The sequence below is a fragment of the Ambystoma mexicanum genome, chromosome 10 (genome assembly GCF_040938575.1).
Source record: "Ambystoma mexicanum isolate Mex_15411 chromosome 10, UKY_AmexF1_1, whole genome shotgun sequence".
In the NCBI taxonomy this organism is placed as follows: Eukaryota; Metazoa; Chordata; class Amphibia; order Caudata; family Ambystomatidae; genus Ambystoma; species Ambystoma mexicanum.
The window spans coordinates 1502191534-1502209071 of record NC_090932.1 but is presented as its reverse complement, the minus strand read 5'-3'; the positions used below and the strand labels follow the sequence as shown (position 1 = coordinate 1502209071).

At 39.5% G+C, this 17538-nt stretch overlaps 2 protein-coding genes across 2 annotated transcripts; one reads left to right on the top strand and one right to left on the bottom strand.

The window, feature by feature from the left end:
* The first annotated feature begins 4765 nt into the window (after positions 1-4765).
* On the top strand, positions 4766-6070 carry LOC138493047 (uncharacterized protein F54H12.2-like). The gene has a single exon (XM_069620280.1). The coding sequence runs from the start codon at positions 4766-4768 to the stop codon at positions 6068-6070; it is 1305 nt and encodes a 434-aa protein (XP_069476381.1).
* A 2594-nt stretch (positions 6071-8664) lies between these two features.
* Positions 8665-14439, bottom strand: LOC138493046 (uncharacterized). Its single transcript, XM_069620279.1, has 4 exons — positions 14226-14439; positions 12450-14030; positions 11988-12200; positions 8665-9761 (listed from the first exon to the last, which is right to left on the bottom strand). The coding sequence occupies exons 1-4, from the start codon at positions 14383-14385 to the stop codon at positions 8665-8667; spliced, it is 3051 nt and encodes a 1016-aa protein (XP_069476380.1). The 5' UTR covers positions 14386-14439.
* Between the last annotated feature and the right edge of the window lie 3099 nt (positions 14440-17538).

Sequence of the window (17538 nt, the reverse complement as noted above, 5' to 3'; positions counted from 1 at the left end):
GTAAGGCCTAACCCAATAGTGATGTCATGGCTTGTGTTTAGGGCGTGGTGGTGTAGATAAGGGCGTTTCCCGGTGGTGATGTCGTGAATGAGGTAATATTTTGGGGGCTAGGCGTGTCCCAGCAGGGATGGTGAAATCACGGGCGTGTCCCTGAAGTTTTTTCTATGGCCTAACCTAACAGTGACGTCATGGCTAGTGTTTAGGGCGTGGTGGTGTAGGAAAGGGTGTTTCCCGGTGGTGATGTCGTGCATGAGGTAATATTTTGGGGGCTAGGCGTGGTCCAGCAGGGCTGATGACATCCTTTTGGGGTCAAGGTCCAGGGTTTTGATGAGATGATGTAGGTATGAAGTTGTGATGTCAGGGGGGCAGGCCGGTGGGCGTTGTGGGGTGATGTAGTTGTGGGTCCTCCCCTAGGGGTGGAGTATGGTGTATATATACAGAAGGAGCTCTGGAGAGAGGTAGACGGCGCTCTTGGAGTCTGACTGTACTATTTGCATAACGCTTACAATACCCCTGAATCATGAAGCGTTACAGCTACTACTCTAAGAATACAGGAGGGGAAGACGTCAGCAACACCGCTGAAAAGGCTGATAGTCCTAGAAGTCCGACAACAATAATTGCTGTAGCTGATGAGGAATCGCAAGGTCCCACTTATAGTGGAATGGCGTATGAGGATGAGTTGAGCCAAGGCATTTTTTTAATGAATCTGGGTGATATGACACCTCCTGATTCTTATCCATTTAAAGATGCTGATGGTGTAGAGGCTGGTATAATGGATGCAGACTATACAGAGGCCGATCTGAAGGCTATGGACGAATCTATGAAGACTTCTGAAGAGCCTTTGTATGCGGATCTGGGTGTTTTGGACAAGCTGTTTCCAGATGTAGCCATGACCCCGGAGTTGGAAACAAGCGCTGATGAAGATCGACTGTTTATGGAGACAGCAGATGCTGTGGAGGCCGGTTTGTCTATGAATGCAGCTGTTGCTATGGAGGCGGAGGGACCTGTTCTGTGTAAATTGGTATGTAGGAAAAGGGTGTGTGTGTGTGTGTGTGTGTGAACTATGTGTTTAAAAAAAAAAAAAAAAATATATATATATATATATATATATATATATATATATATATATATGTATTGAAGAGTTACATTTCTTTCTTTTTTGAATTGCAGAAAACGGCAGATAAAGTTGACGGTACTGAAAGTCAACGGTCTTCATTTAATACCGTCAATTTTTACTGTGTGTGCTGTTCAAAAATGATCGAAAGTCCCGCAACACAAGCCCGCAATATGTGTAAGAAGTGTGTTTGTTTAAAGCGCTTTGAAAGTTCTGATGAAGAAGAAGAGGAAGCTATGACTTTTTTGGAAACCTCAACTGTTCAGGCTTTTGCGGCCTGTGTAGTGAAAGTGTGTTTGAAGCGTGATTATTACCGTTGGTGTTATGGACATAAAAGCGATGACCCGCAACAGGATGCTCATGACTGTTTACTTCTGAATTATCACGCTAGAGCAATACGTCGGATATGTTTTCTGTTGAATTCATATAAAGGTTTTCAGCTGCTTAAAGCTGTATATAAAGGCATGGGCATGCGTGTACATGCTAGTATGGAGAGTGTTCTATCTAAAACATGGATAGAAATATACCATTGTCGCAATCCCGAGAAAAAATTGAGATCTTTACACATGGCTGGTCCTGTGCGTTTTAGAAACAGGGTAGCCCGTTTAATGGATAAAGATTTTTGTGACGTATACACTTTTGGGAATCCCCTGAAGCCTTGTGTAGCACGCCGTAAACTGTTTTAAAGAGAGAGGAGAAATAAAGAGAGTTTTGTTTCTTATATGTGTATATTTGTTTCTAGGATAAGATTTCTGAAGGGCCAGCAAGGCGTGTGGATCGTAAACTGAAACCGGGTCGTGTATGTGTGGAAAAACTGTTATACGCTATGCTGAAAGAGCGGATATCGGAAATTGCCCCAGATACCCTGAAATATCTACAGATACCTACCCCCCGACCAGAGCCAATTTGTAAAAGTTTGATGTGTATAGGTAACATATGTACCAACACATGGCTCCCGGTATTGGATGAATACTGGCATTTGTACAAATATGATGTGGGTTCTTTATATTTACACCATAGAGAGGTGTTACAGCAGCTGTTGGAGCAATTGTATGAACATTACTTTAGCATTAAAGGATACGTTTTACAGGACCGCGAATTGTATGAACTTTTAAATGCCTCAAGTGTTTTATGTATACAGAGTTATATGCGGGGGGAACGGGGAGTTTTGTATAATGCTATTTATAAGGCTGCAGAAAAAATATCAAAAAGGGTCACGTTGTGCCAGACGCTATATGTATAAGAGTTGTAATAAAATCATCTTTCAACCATTATGCCTTTGTTTATTTTTTGAAGTGTTTCAGCGGTGAACATCTATTATTGAAGCATGCATGAAAGCTATTATGATGAAAGCGGTGTTGGCAGTTATGGGGGTGTTGATGCTCTTTATAAAAAATTACAACAGGACAAGAAACCTATCTCACGCGGAGCTGTTAAGGAATGGTTATCTGGTGAAGAGGCATATAGTCTTCATAAAAATGCTAGAAAACGTTTTAACAGAAGAAGAACAGTGGTTTCCCAAATAGACGAACAATGGCAGGGTGATATTGTGGATATGCGGACCTATGGGAAGCAGAACGACGGGGCGCAGTACATCTTGACGATTATTGATATTTTATCAAAATACGCCTTTGCCGAAGTTTTGAAGGATAAGACTGGATCAAGAGTGACGGCAGCTTTTAAACATGTTTTTAGCAAAGGCCGGGTGCCTGTAAAATTACAAACAGATGCTGGTAAGGAGTTTTTAAATAGACCCTTCCAAAATCTTTTAAAACAACATAAAGTGTATCATTTTGTAACGTATAACGAAGTTAAGGCGGCTGTTGTTGAGCGCTTTAATAGAACCTTAAAATCTAAGATTTGGCGATATTTTACAGCAAAGAATACACATCGTTATGTGGATGTATTACAACGTTTCATAGAGGCGTACAACCATAGCTATCATCGCTCTATAAAAATGACTCCAAATTCTGTAACGTCTGAAAATTCTTTAACTGTTTGGAAAAACTTGTACGCTGACATGGTAACGAAGAAGGTCAAGAAACCATCCTTGCGCGTGGGGGACCATGTCCGAGTTTCTAAGCTTAAAGGTGTCTTTACAAAGGGGTATCAGCAATCATTTACGGATGAAATATTTATAGTGACCAAAGTAACTGTGAAAGAGGGGGTTTACATCTATCAGCTGGTTGATTATGATGGTGATGGTGTGAGCGGTAATTTTTATACCGAAGAGTTACAGAAGGTCACCAATGAGCCCCAACGGTTTTATAGGGTTGAGAAAATTCTTCAGAGTCAAGGTAAAGGAAATAAAAAACAAAGTCTGGTAAAATGGACCGGGTGGCCTGAGAAATTTAACAGTTGGGTTAGTGCTTCATCTCTAAAGGATCTACAAAGCAAAGGCGCTCCCTGAGAAGATGGAAAGCAGTGGATTTTATATCACCTTACCCAGTAACGCTTCTCACGATACATTCCCAAACAATGAAATATCAAATTATTGTGTTAAAATGGCTAAACCCGTTGATTTACAAGGATTGTGGGAAGCGGGTCTAATGGAGATTCAATACCCCCATACCTGGGACACTGTGTCTAGAAGAGAGGCCAAATTTACCATCAAACGTGAAGGTCCTATTGAGCTGTTACACGCCGGTTTTCCTCATGGATTTTAAAGCAGTATACAAGTTTTGTTGGAGGCTATCAATAAAAGTCTCGCAAACATTGAACGCTATTCTGATATACAATTGTTTCTGGATAAGGTGCAGAGAAAAGTATTTCTAAAATCGACGGATCTTACCACCGAGTTTATATGTAGTGGCAAACTTTTTCGTGTTTTGGGAACCGTTCAACATGTAAAAAGTACTAAAGATTTGGACAAAACACGTGCTGATATTGATGGGGGATTTTACAGTCTTATGATCTACAGTGATATAGTAGAATATCAAAGGGTCGGTGACTCGTACGCCCCGCTAATGAGAACAGCGCAGGTGAAAGGTGAAAATAATGGCATTGTTAATATACAATATATTAAACCTGATTATATACCGGTTTCTAAGAGTCATTTTGACACCATCAATATACAGATAAGGGATGATCAGGGGGAGTTGGTGTCATTTAAATACGGGAAGGTCCTAGTGAAACTACACCTACGTCCTAGGCGCGAAAAAGACTATTAAAAAACATGGTATTTATGAAAAACTATGGGGAGCCGTACGTTTATAGGGATTATTACCGCCGACAAGCTGGTTATGGCAATCAACCTTACTTTCAAGGGGCACCCGTTATGTATGGTACGGGTTTCGGAAGTATTTTTAGAAGCCTCTTTCGAAGGGCTATGCCGTTTCTACGAAAGGGGTTTGAATTAGCCAAACCACATGTGAAAACAGCAGCCACAAATATTGCTAAAGATGTGGTGTCTACGGCTACAACATCCATCGCAAATCGATTTAACCAACCACCGCAAGAGGGTTCTGGGCTGGTTTATGTGAAAAACAACACAAACAAAAGAAAAAGGAAATCAGTACACAGATGGGGCCCTCCAGGAATGCATAAAAAACTAGGATCAGCAACAAAAACGGCTCAGAAGAGAAAAAGAACTCGCAAGAACAGATCGGTCAAGAAAAAAAAAACAGCCCCGGCATTAATATTTTCTAAAAGATGGCGTTCATCCATTGTGCGTCGGGGGAATGTGTGAAATCTGAACTCGATCTGTTTGCTGTACCCCCGACACAAACGAGCATTGAAAACAGCTTTTTCATGGAAGTGGCGCCCCTTGCTGCACTATCTCCGCTAGCACCTATAGAGTTTTATATATCAGGCTCAACAGAGATGTATCTGGATTTAAATGACACGTTACTTTACCTCACTTGTAAAATAACAAAAGCTGATGGATCAGCTATCCCCGCAACGGCTAAAGTTGCTACGATTGCTTACCCTGTGGCTACCCTCTTTAATCAAGTGGATATTACGCTAGGCGATCGGCTGATTACACAGAGCGACAACATGTATGCGTACAGGGCCTATATAGAAAGCATTTTGAACTACAGTAATGACGCTTTGGACACTCAGTTTACAGCGGGGCTTTTCTATAAGGACACAGCAGGCCATATGGAGGATTATGCTCTAGATGGGGCTAATGCCGGTTTTATAAAAAGAGCTACACATGCCAGAGGGAGCAGAAATTTTGATTTACTAGGCCGTTTACACTCCGATCTATTTTTCCAGGAGAAACTAATGGTAAACGGCGTTGATCTGAAAATTAAACTTTCTAGAAATAAAGATGCTTTTTGCCTCAACAGCGATGATGCTGAAGCCTACAAGCTGATTATAGTATCAGCTAGTTTATTTATTAAAAGGGTGAATGTGTCGCCCACGGTCAGATTAGCTCATGCTGATGCTCTACAAGTATCAAACTTAAAATATCCGGTGGAGCGGACATGTTTGAAAATTTTCAGTGTTCCAGCGGGTAGCCGTGTCGCCAGTCAAGATAACTTATTCCTTGGACAGTTACCGAAAATAATCATCATTGGTTTTGTGGACAACACAGCTTTTTCCGGGGCTTACGCCAGCAACCCTTTTAATTTTAAACATTACAACATCAACTACGCAGCGCTTTTTAAAGACGGGGTCGTTATACCTTCTAAAGCCTACAGTCCCAGTTTTCAACAAAAAAATACAATTAGGGAGTATTTGGGACTTGTCTCCATCAGCGGTAAACATCTGCATGATAAAGGTTTTGTGATACCCCGGGACGATTATGATGGGGGTTATACTCTCTTAGCTTTTGATTTGAGACCTGATAATACATCAACCGGCCATTATAATCTTATTAGAAATGGTAATCTACGCATAGAAGTACGCTTTGCTGCAAATTTACCCAACACGGTGAATCTAATTATTATGGCTCTATTTGACTCGGTTATGGAACTCAACAATCAACGACAAGTCCTGTACGACATGTAATGGATACTTACCAGATCAAACGTTTTCTAAGTAAAGACAAACACGCTAAGAAAACATTCAAGGGTGTGTATTCGTGTGATAACCTTCCAAGAGACATAAGTAATGAGCGACCCATTAGTCTTGTGGCGAACACCGATCCCCATGATCAGGAAGGCACCCATTGGATAGGTATGTTTATAAACAAGGATACAATAACAGTGTTTGACAGCCTGGGGTGTTTCCCAAGCCACCCCATATACAAAGGCGCTATCCTGGACTATGTGAAGGATATAGCACCCGTTATACATTATAATAAAACACCTGTGCAACATCCTGAAGACATCACGTGTGGCCAGCACTCCTGTTACTTTGTATCTAACATGTCTGAGAAACACTCGCTGATAAGGGTTATGCACACCTATTCACTGGACCTCCGGCAAAATGATGTCATGGTTACTGCTTTTGTGAATAAGAACAGCTTTCGGAGATCCCCTGTAAATGTTTTTGATCGTTGGCAAAAATGTACTCTTATTACTAAACCTTAAATTGTGTACACATATAAATAAACACATTTTCTTTTTAATTGAAACAGTCTTTTTTGTCTTATTTTTTCATTTATTTAATATTATATAAACATGTTAGACATGATCAAAATGATTAGACATAACGCCTTTGAAAGTATAAATAATATTTTTATTGCAATGAAATTATTATTTTTTTTTTTTGCAGACTGGAAAAGTAATAATAGTAAAAAAAAAAAATAATACAAAAAAAAAAAGATATGCATGTATATACATATTTTACAACGGTTAAAGATTTTGTTAAAGAAAAAATGAGGTTACACGTTAAACCAAGAGGCTCGTTTACTGGCTTTATTTTTTTTTCTTTTTTTTATTGACATTTCAGATGATTCAATAGCTGTTGTTAAAGGTTTGATCTCAGAGTCTTTTAAATTTTCCAACAGTTCCCGATGTCCCATATTTCCAATTAAAGTTGCGGGCAGGTTCACATCGGCAGCTGCTTGCATAAACAGGTCCCAACCTCGAGGTTTTGTGTGTCTTCCAAAAGCCTGAGGGTTGGTAATGCTGCGAACTAAATCGTGAACATTTGATCCTTTAACAACTGTTCCTTTATAGATAAATTCTCCCTTGTTGTTCCATGTTGCCATGTTTTTTTCACTTCCCATTTTGTTCATCAACAGTTCTGCATTTTTCCGATAACGGGGGTTAATAGTGTCCAAAACCTCCATTACGATAGGATCCGGGGCAGAGGTTGATAGGGAGGGCTTAGAGCTAATTGAAGGGTCTTCGGGGGGCATGTACAACATCAGTTTATTTTTCTCATTTTCGACCTGTCTAAAGTATGTTAAGTATTTTTGCAGAATAGTTGAATAGAGCCCCACTTTATCATAGTCTGATAAATCATGCCGCTTTAAAACCTCTTGCATTTCAGAGTCAAGCCTTAAAGTGGCTGATTTTCGGATATCTGCTTCTTCCCGCTTCGGGGTACTTATACCCTCCAACTGACATTTGTCAACCAAATACATCTTTTGGGCATGCTCCATTAACCACCCCCTAAAAGCCTGGTAATTAGAGGCAATGCCAAACCTAAGAATGCCCCTATAAAACCCCCAGATTGTTTTAGAAGCTTTCTTTTGGTTTTTATAGACGACCTCTTGTTACTCAGCTTTTTAAGGAGGGTTTTTTTCTTTTTTAAAACGCCTAGTTGCTGGGTGGATAACGGAACGTTACCTTTTATAGTGTTGAAGGCAATCTCTGCTATAGCTGATACTAGATCATCAGAGGCTGAGCACAAAATGGCCTTCCGTTGTTGGGGTGGAGCTGTTACTAGCATTTTAAGAAGAGCAAAATTCCTACGTATACGGGCCGTCATGGTAGCTGGTCGTCGTCGCTAATGAGGAAAGATTGTTTTTCACTGTGGTTTTCTAGACGTCTTTTGTACGTAAACCACGGGTATATCAGGAGGGAAAACACCGGTCCTCAATCTGTAGTCTTCTAAAGTGTTTGTTTTTAGATCCACCAAGAGGTAACCGTAAGGTTTTAAGGTAGCGTCTTCAAAAGCCTCCATAAAAAAAACGGGTATTACCCGGGTACATCTGTCTCGCTAGGACGGTTAGTTGATGTTTATCTCTAGGGTTTTTAAACAACACTATATAGCTGGCGTTTAATGTTATGGAGCGGTTGCCCTTTCCGCGGTAGAATAAACTTTGAACAATGTAGCAAATGCTAAGGTTCCTGTGATGTGAGTATTGTGTAAAAGCTTTCTCGATTTCCGAGCTATGCCCTCCTTCCATCATAAGATCATCTACAATAATCATATTAACAAGATTTGGTGGTAGCAAGTGGTCGTCATTCAAAGAATTTGGTAAGCCCTCCACAAACTTCAGATGTGGTATTTTAGATGCCAATTCATTATACAAGGGCTGCCAGCAAGAAAAAAACCAAATAACATTTTCAGGAATGGTATTCATAACAGAGGGTGCGTTTTCTAATAGCTGCTTCATAAAATAGCTTTTACCACAGCTAGAAGGTCCCGCTAACACGCATGAAAAAGGGTGTTGTAACCGGGTATCCATTGTATACGTTGTTCCCTTTTCAATAACCATAGGGTAATGTTTTGTAATTAGCAGTAAGCACACGCTTATCAAATACTACCCTCAAGGTTTTTTGCAGCGTTTCACTGCTAATCTCCCATTGTTTCTTTTTACGCACTATTGAAGGTTGATGAACTGTGATATTTTTGGTTATGTTGTTTAAAGAGTATTCTTGCACCAGCTCCTTTAAACTATCAAAATTAATTTTTATACTATTGCTAACATTTAAAGTGATACCCTTTACTTTCATACAGACAACACCGTTGGATGTCCTATAAGAATAGGTTTTAGGACCTGCAGAAACAAATTCTACAATGTGCTCTCCCGGAGCTAGTTCGCTTGTTAAATTACCTAGATAATCACCCAGGGGTGGGTCCTCGTCACCGGGTGAGCTGACAAAAATAACAGAGTCAGTATCGTGGTACAAACAACGCTCTTGGAGGGCATCCATGACTTTATAAAGCTCCAAACGGGCGTGGGCTGTTGTAAAACATGCAATAAAAATGTTTATGTTGTTGGAGCACGTTGGGAACTCTTTCGCATACTTCCAGCAAAGACACGCTGTTTCCTCATCTATAAACTGTAAGCTTAAAATGTCATAGCCCAGGTCAAAAAGATAAGCGGTCAACTCTTCGGGGTCCGTTATAATGGTTGTGTTTGGAAGGTTGGTTCTTTGTGCAAATTTACCCCATAAGGAATTTAAACACAGTTTAGCTAACTGACGTCTAGAGGGATTGTTTTCAATGAACTCGGGTCTTAACTGTATCCCTTGGTGTTTGTAATACTCGTCTATATACCGCTGTCGGGATTCATCATCCTTGCAACTTTCAGGGTAACCCGACGCTTCCTGTTTGTCTCGAAGAAAAAGACAAATGTATTTTGTGAACAGCTCTACTGTAGCTTTCCCAAAGTGCCATATTTCATAAATTCTACCCAGCCTGTATCCTTTCTGTAAGGCCACTTGTAGCTCAACAGTACACCAGGTACCAGTAATAGAGCGTTCCTCGTCACTGTGTGTGCATTTCTCAGTTTGTTTTGTAGTGGCACAAGTCATACAAAGTGGGAACATTAGTTTTCCAGAAACTCTTTGAGGGAGCACTGGGAAATAAAGTTTTTTAGGAGGGTACACCTGACATTTAATCAGTCCAAAATATTGTTTAACATCTCCAAAATCTTCATAGATAATTTGGGGGTGTCCTAGCGGGTATGGTTTTGAATTGTTAACAAAGGGGTAGAGACTGGTGTAGTCAAAGTAATGTATCTTTTCACCAGGAGCTATCGCGTGGTAAAGTTTAACAGCATTAGTCCTTCCCCCAAAGAGAGCATCACGGGGTTCTAAGGGTTCTGGTAGATTTGTTTGTTTCAAAAAAATGTTTAGACCCTCATCATTTTTTAGCATATCTGTCCATTCATGTTCCCAAAGTGTAATAACGCGCAAACCCTTTAAAAGTGTTCTTCTATGTAAATGGTCATTAGTACAGCCCATCATGGTGTTATAGTCATTTTCCTTATAGCATCGGGGGCACCCGTGAAAAAAACAACCATTAAATTCGTAGGCCAATTCCTCCCCATTTAGACACGCATAACCATCTAAAAAATAGGGACCAATCTTTTTTTCCCCTCCACGCAGGGCATGTTGTATAGGTATACCATCTTGATGGGACAAGTACATCAACCACTGTATAGAAGGGGTAGAAAAACGTTTTTGTTTTCCATGATACAAGTCGATTGGCACTAGGGCTATTGTTTCAGGCTCAAGAAACAGTTGTTTATATATATGCATACACATGCTAGCTAGCGTGATAAAAGTGAATGGATCAACATACGTCACATATTTTAACTTCTCTGGAGTATTGGGTTTTAAAATGTGCTCCTTTTGGGTTAGCTCAATGATACCGTTTCTAAAAATGTTACAGGCTGTTCTCAAAATATTAACATCTTCGTGACAATACCTTTTTAGCTCCCTCTTAAAATCAAAAACATCTTTACGGGCCTCTGAGTACCATTTTAGAAATGCCTCCTTTTCTTCAGACATCATACATTCTGAACCATAGCACTCCGCAGGAGGAATAGGACCTACATAGTTTTGATTCTGCTGGGTATTAAAAAAATGCGGAAAATAACCTTTCGACCCTGGAAATCCAAAAGCTTTAGGCAACTTACTTAACTTCATAGGCAAAAAATTTAAGCTGTCAATAAACCTAATTTTAAAGGGTATTACCTCTAAAAGTTTTAGCTTTGCACCATGCATTACCAGTTTGACTGCTACTCGTTCTTTAATCATTTCATGTATCAAAAAGAAGGAATCATACCCCTGACTGTTGTGTGCCAGAAAGCTATACCCCCTAAATTTCTCATCCAAGAAATTAGTAATAAAACGCTTAATGCAGTCTATACCATAAAAGGACCACGTCTTATCACCCGTCAAATGTTTGGCATAAACATAGTTTGGGACGTGTATGCCTGTCTCTTGCATACACTCTATATCAAACACAATGTAATCCTCAGTTTTAGCCACATCTTTTGGAACGGTCATGTAACACAAATGGTCCTCCATTGAAACAACTTCAATTTTACATCTAGGGCAAATTTTACCACGGCATTCATGATTAGCATTTATAAAGCGACCGCATGAAACACAGTCCGTTTTCAAATAACATTGGGCTAAACCCTGCGCTGCTTTCTCAATGTGTTTTTTAAGGCATTGTTCAGACCGGGCAAAAGTTTTACATTTGGGACATTTAAACTTTGATTCGTCCAACACAAGACACCCATCTCTTTGACACATGTGACAATGTAATCTACATTTGTGAGCCATTCGATTGTTGTATATATGACAACAAAAAGGACATAAATTCTTTACCCCTAGAAAAGCTTGTAGGTTTAAAATGCCGTAATAGTGTTTTTCATGATGTAAAAGGTAGACAGTGTTTTTATTAGAAGTGTCACCCTGGGGAAAATATTTCCAAATTCGATCTTCATTATACAAAATTTTGATCGGCACCCCAAAGTAATCTTCAAATAGACACACTTCATTAAAACCAACCATGACGTCAGGGGGTATACCCAGAGTCTGGTGGACCTCTAAAGCCTTTCTTTGTATGTAACCGTCAGTAGCAGTTCTAGGCTCCAGCAGACCTATGATACTAGCAGCCATACATATATTTAAGTCCCCATCGTTAAAATCCAAAAGCCAACGCTTCTTCTTAGCCACAATCATACTGTAGAGTGTTTTCTTTAATGGCCTGTACACGCCACCCTCTCTAGATCTAACAACCACAGTTACAATTCTTAAGGGTTCTGTTACAAGAAGCTCAGCCTTACTTTGTAGCAAACGGCCAATGTTTTCTAAAAACTCTAAAACATCAAACACCTGTCGGTGGGTTCGTCTGGTAAAAAGAGGTCTATTTAAAGTAGAACTGTCTAAACGGATCTGGACAAAGTCATTAGGACCAGCAGATTCCAAAATGTGGGAAACAAGCCTCTCAACCGATTCTGTTATCAGTAATAGTGCGTGACCTGTTGATGTTATCCTATCTAGATTCATAAAACGAAAAACTTCATAGTATTCAACACTTTTATATTTTGGTATATCATGATGGTAAGTTCCCAAACTCTGTAAAAAAACAGTTTCTGTATCAGACGTGTCAGGTGTATCTGGAGAGTGAAGCTCTAAATCTTTCTTTGCACGGCGGGTAATGATAGCTTTTGCTTTTTTTAAGCGTTTCAAAAACATTTTCCTCTGTCTCCTCGAGCGAAGCCATTTTAAACGCAAGGCCTTTGTACCTTTTACAGGTAAATGTGGTATGTCTACAGGTTTAGGGAGTGTATGCACATCTTCCAAACCATACCCTATGGTGCTAGGGGATGTCATTACATCTATACCATTTGTGGACTTCCCAGGACCTAACCCCGTCCTTAATGCTGTTATGGGGATTGTCAACTGATTTGGAACAGCCCTAGCTTTATTTTTTAAAGACTGCTTTTTATAGTCTTGGGCCAGTACATTGGTTTTAGATTTTATCTTAAACAAAAGGTGTTTGGCCTTACAAACACCTCGACGTGTATCAATTAAAGCTTTTTTAGTACCCTTTTGCTTTAATCTATACCTCTGGCAGCCTAAGTTTACTTTCTTCTGTATACCTGGTAAATGTTTTCCTTTTTCACTATTTAATACATCTACATCAAATAATCGCTTAGCAGTGTCACCCCTTTTATAACAGGGAACCGCCACCCGGGCGGCTGATGTGTTAACATGTTTAAAGGTATGTCGGGGAGACAACGGTTTATTATCAAGCTTCTGAAAATTGTTCACTGCACACACCCGTTTGTTTACACCATTTGGCCCTGTGCTTGAAAGATCTAACGGCTTAGGGGGGTCATTTAACCTACAAATAACAGAGGCATATACAAATTCTTCACAAGCTAATTTTATGTGGGAGTCTGAGTTGACTATAATAGGCTCTTTTACAGGGGGATTTACAACAGGCTCTTTTAGAGGTGGATTTACAATAGGCTCTTTTACAGGTGAGTCTATAATTATTATAACAGGTTCAGAAGCACGAGCTGTTGGTATATCTGGTACCAAAGGGACCTGTTTCAAATTCTGGAAAATATCAGCACACTGCTCACTGTTGGGGCTTGTAGGTAAACACGTATATGGTATTGAATAATCTCCACAATCCAGAGACTGTTGCCTAATGGTATCCTGTATTGGGTCTAAAGCAGGAAAATCTCCAAGAGGTTCTTTTATAGGGGAGTCTATAATTATTATAACATTTTCAGAATCAGGGGCTATTGGTACACCTGGTACCTCCAACGCTGGTTCTAAATTTTGGGGAATATCAACATACCTCTCACTGCTGGGGATTGTGGGTGAATAGGTATGGGGCGGTGTACAGTATCCATAATCAGGAGACCGTGCCCTAACGACGGCCTGTATTGGGTCTAAAGGGGCTACTACCTTTAAAGAGGAAAACACATTAGACGGGGTAATATCGCCACAACCTCTTCTCTCCAGCGGCGATCTATTAGCTGATGGGTCTATAGGTGGTATAACCTTTACACGAGACCTTGTTTTTTTATCACATCTAACAGACCGGACCTGAGGGGGATCAGCCGGAGTTACCTGAATACTTTCATCTTCCACAGCTTCACAGTTAGTCATATTTAAAACAGGTTGAACCCCTGTAAACCGTACATCTTTTTTCAAACTTAGTTTAGAGTTTTTTAAACATTTTTGGAGCCCCAAACACTCCTGATAACCCCCCTCCCTTGTTGTGCTAAAGTGTTCTGTGTAGGGCTGACCTGTTTTCTTCACACGAGTCGTTGGTGGGACCGCAAAGGGCGTAAGCGCAACACTAGACCCTAAAAATAAACATAATTAAAAGAACATTACAAACTCGAAGCAAAAGCCTATTCCTTATAAACATACACCATCCTATAACCTAATACATGCTTCCTTTTAAAACAATGAAATCAAATAAACACCTATAATAATATATCCCCTAGATACCTTTATAAACCTTTAATCTTTAAAGCTACCAAGCATAAATAACATACCTTGCGTGCTGTCCCCTGAATAGGTCCTTTTCAAAATCCCCTTAAAATGCTCTAAGGTCTGGCCTGTTTTTTTCACACCATCGGCGGCCTGCCTTCCAGAGGTACCATGTGCTAATCCTTTAGACTTCTTCACAACACTAGACCCTAAAAAATTGACCATAACATAATCAGATACATGTTTACAAAACTAAAACATAAGTATGATTCCTTATAACCAAAGAAGCTCATAAATCCTAATAATTGTTTCCTTCTAAAGCATACAAAACCCATAAAAATAAAAAAATAAACTATAGTAAGCCTTAAAGCTGCTAAGCAAACATAAATCACGTACCATGCATATCCACCTCTAAACGCTTTCTTTTCGGCTGACCCTCAACATGTTCTGCTTTTCCCAACAATTGTAAATCTACATAAAAACATTATAACATTAATCCTTACATACTGCAGCCAAACACACACAAACACACACACCACTATAAAATTAATTGGATTACCTTCCGTACACGTCGGTGTGTCTTCCACAAGTTTAGAATTTGCAGCATTTACATGCTTCCTCTTTCGGGAAGCCTTTTTCCCATAGACACGGTCTACTATAATGTTAATACAAAAGCATACATTTTTAATTCATATGTGATTATACCTTGAACCCTGATATCCTAAGACTTCAGGTGTTCAAATAAAAAACACTCTAAAATATCATTTACAAAACACACATGTCTAAATACATAAGCCGCCTCGTGTCTTTACACAGTGTAACAAACGCACCATAACCAAATACAAACTAAAAAAATTCCGTTTAAAGGTTGCACCCTCCACTTATAAGCAAACCATGTTAAAATTCCTGCGTGTATTACTTTTTTACTTAAAACATAATTTTCATAAAAGCCATTAACTTGTAACCCAAATGATCCATTTTAAAAAGTTACAATGGCCATGTTCATTTATACACTGCTGTTCAATATTTATCCACGGTGTCCTGGTCAGAGAAAAAATCAATAGTATATAAACACACGTGTCTAAATACATAAGTCGCATCGTGTCTTTACACAGTGTAACAATCGCACCACAGCCAAATACAAACTGAAAATACCATTTAAAGGTTGCACCCTCCACTTATAAGCAAACCCTGTTAAAATTCCTGCGTGTATTACTTTTTTACTTAAAACATAATTTACATAAAAGCCATTAACTTGTAACCCAAATGATCCATTTAAAAAGTTACGATGGCCCTGTTCATTTATACACTGCTGTTCAATATTTATCCACGGTGTCCTGGTCAGAGAAAAAAATCAATATTATAGATTGGCTAGTCAAATACAGCTTCTTTTTTTTACTTTGCACGGGTCCCATAAGCATCTGAAACATCTTTATTTTATCTAAAGTAGCATGTGGCCGCTGTTTTCTTTTTTTTTTCATTCATATCTAGAAAATATATTTTATTTGAATAGGCTCAAATAATTGTCTATCCACCCTACATTTAAAACTCTTAAATTCACAAGTCTAAAACAACGACTGCCTGAAACCTTTCAAAAACTCAAAGTCCTTCGCTCTCCACCGCGTGTCTAACTAATCAATATTAGAGATTACCTACACATATATCCTTTACAAAGCGGCAAACAACAAACAGGTTTTAAGCATCCACATTACCTTGTAAAGCGCCTATGTTCTCATCTTTAGCCGTATCTATTATAAATAAAACATACAGTATAGCTTTATTAGCCTCATACACAAACCTAAATACAATTCTTTTGGTTCTGCAGAACCTCCTACTTTTACATTGCCTTTTGTTTTATTCACAGAATTCTTTCAAACAATTTACCTTTTTCCAAGTATAACAGTAATTCTACACTTATAAAACAAAATACACATACCCTTGTCTAATATTTTTTGGCAGTCAAATTCATCGTAAAAAGACGGTGCTTCGTATCTCTAAATAAAAGGAATCAATAATTATACACCTTGAATCATTTTTAAAGATAAAAAAAAAAAAAAAAAAAAGAAAAAAATGCACTTACTTCGTTTCCAAACTCCATGACTTCAGGCGCAAAAGTGTAAATGAAAAGGCAGCTTTCCTGTTACCGGTATATTTATAACCTAGACTGTTTAATGTTTAGCTAGTCAGCCCACTTTATATCAATTTACATAGAAACGTATATCGTCAGAGACAAGACCCTAACCTCTTAGATCTGCGGACGTGGCCTTTTCCAAATGGTACACGTACACTCTACAAATACATACAATGACACGGCTTAAAACTCCATGTTCCATACAAAACGAAAGTAAGACTTCTTTTACAAACATGAGCCATTGCTACACATCAGAGTGCGACCGAAATATTGATCGTTCCCTCAGCGTCACAAAGCTTCTTTAAAAACACCGGTTAACTCTACATTGCCTGGATGATTCATCCATAAAAAACCAAAGCTTTTTTTTTTTTTTTCTGCACCACATTTTACCACAAGACAGCGCAACTTTTATAACTGTTAATCTTTTGTTATTTTGTAAGCACACACACACACACACCCACACACACACACACACACACACACACACACACACAGCCACACACAGCCACACACACACCCAAACACACAGCCGCACCCGCACACACACACACCCCAAACACCCAGCCGCACACAACCAAACACACAGCCACACACAGCCACACACACAACCACACACACACACACACACACAGAGCCACACACACACACACACACACACACACAGCCACACACACACACCCAAACACACACACACACCCAAACACACACACACACACACACACACACACACACACACATATATATACCTAAACTTACAGGTTTTATAAATATATTTATCAATTAAAAAAGATCCATAGCCCACCTAATCATAGGGTCAGACCATGCATACTAGCGCAAACCCCAAGAGCGCCGTCTACCTCTCTCCAGAGCTCCTTCTGTATATAATAATAATAATAATAATAATTAGGCTTTTATATAGCGCTACAAACCCTCAGGTATCTGAGCGCTGCTTATTATTACCCACGGTGTGTGGTGCTCATTTATCGACCTCGGAAGGATGAAAGGCTGAGTTTGGCCCCGCCGGGATTCGAACCTGCGTTAACAGGCTCTGCACGGGTGTCAAAGCGGGCGCTCTACTCGCTGTGCCACTTGACCGGCTATATATACACCATACTCCACCCCTAGGGGAGGACCCACAACTACATCACCCCACAACGCCCACCGGCCTGCCCCCCTGACATCACAACTTCATACCTACATCATCTCATCAAAACCCTGGACCTTGACCCCAAAAGGATGTCATCAGC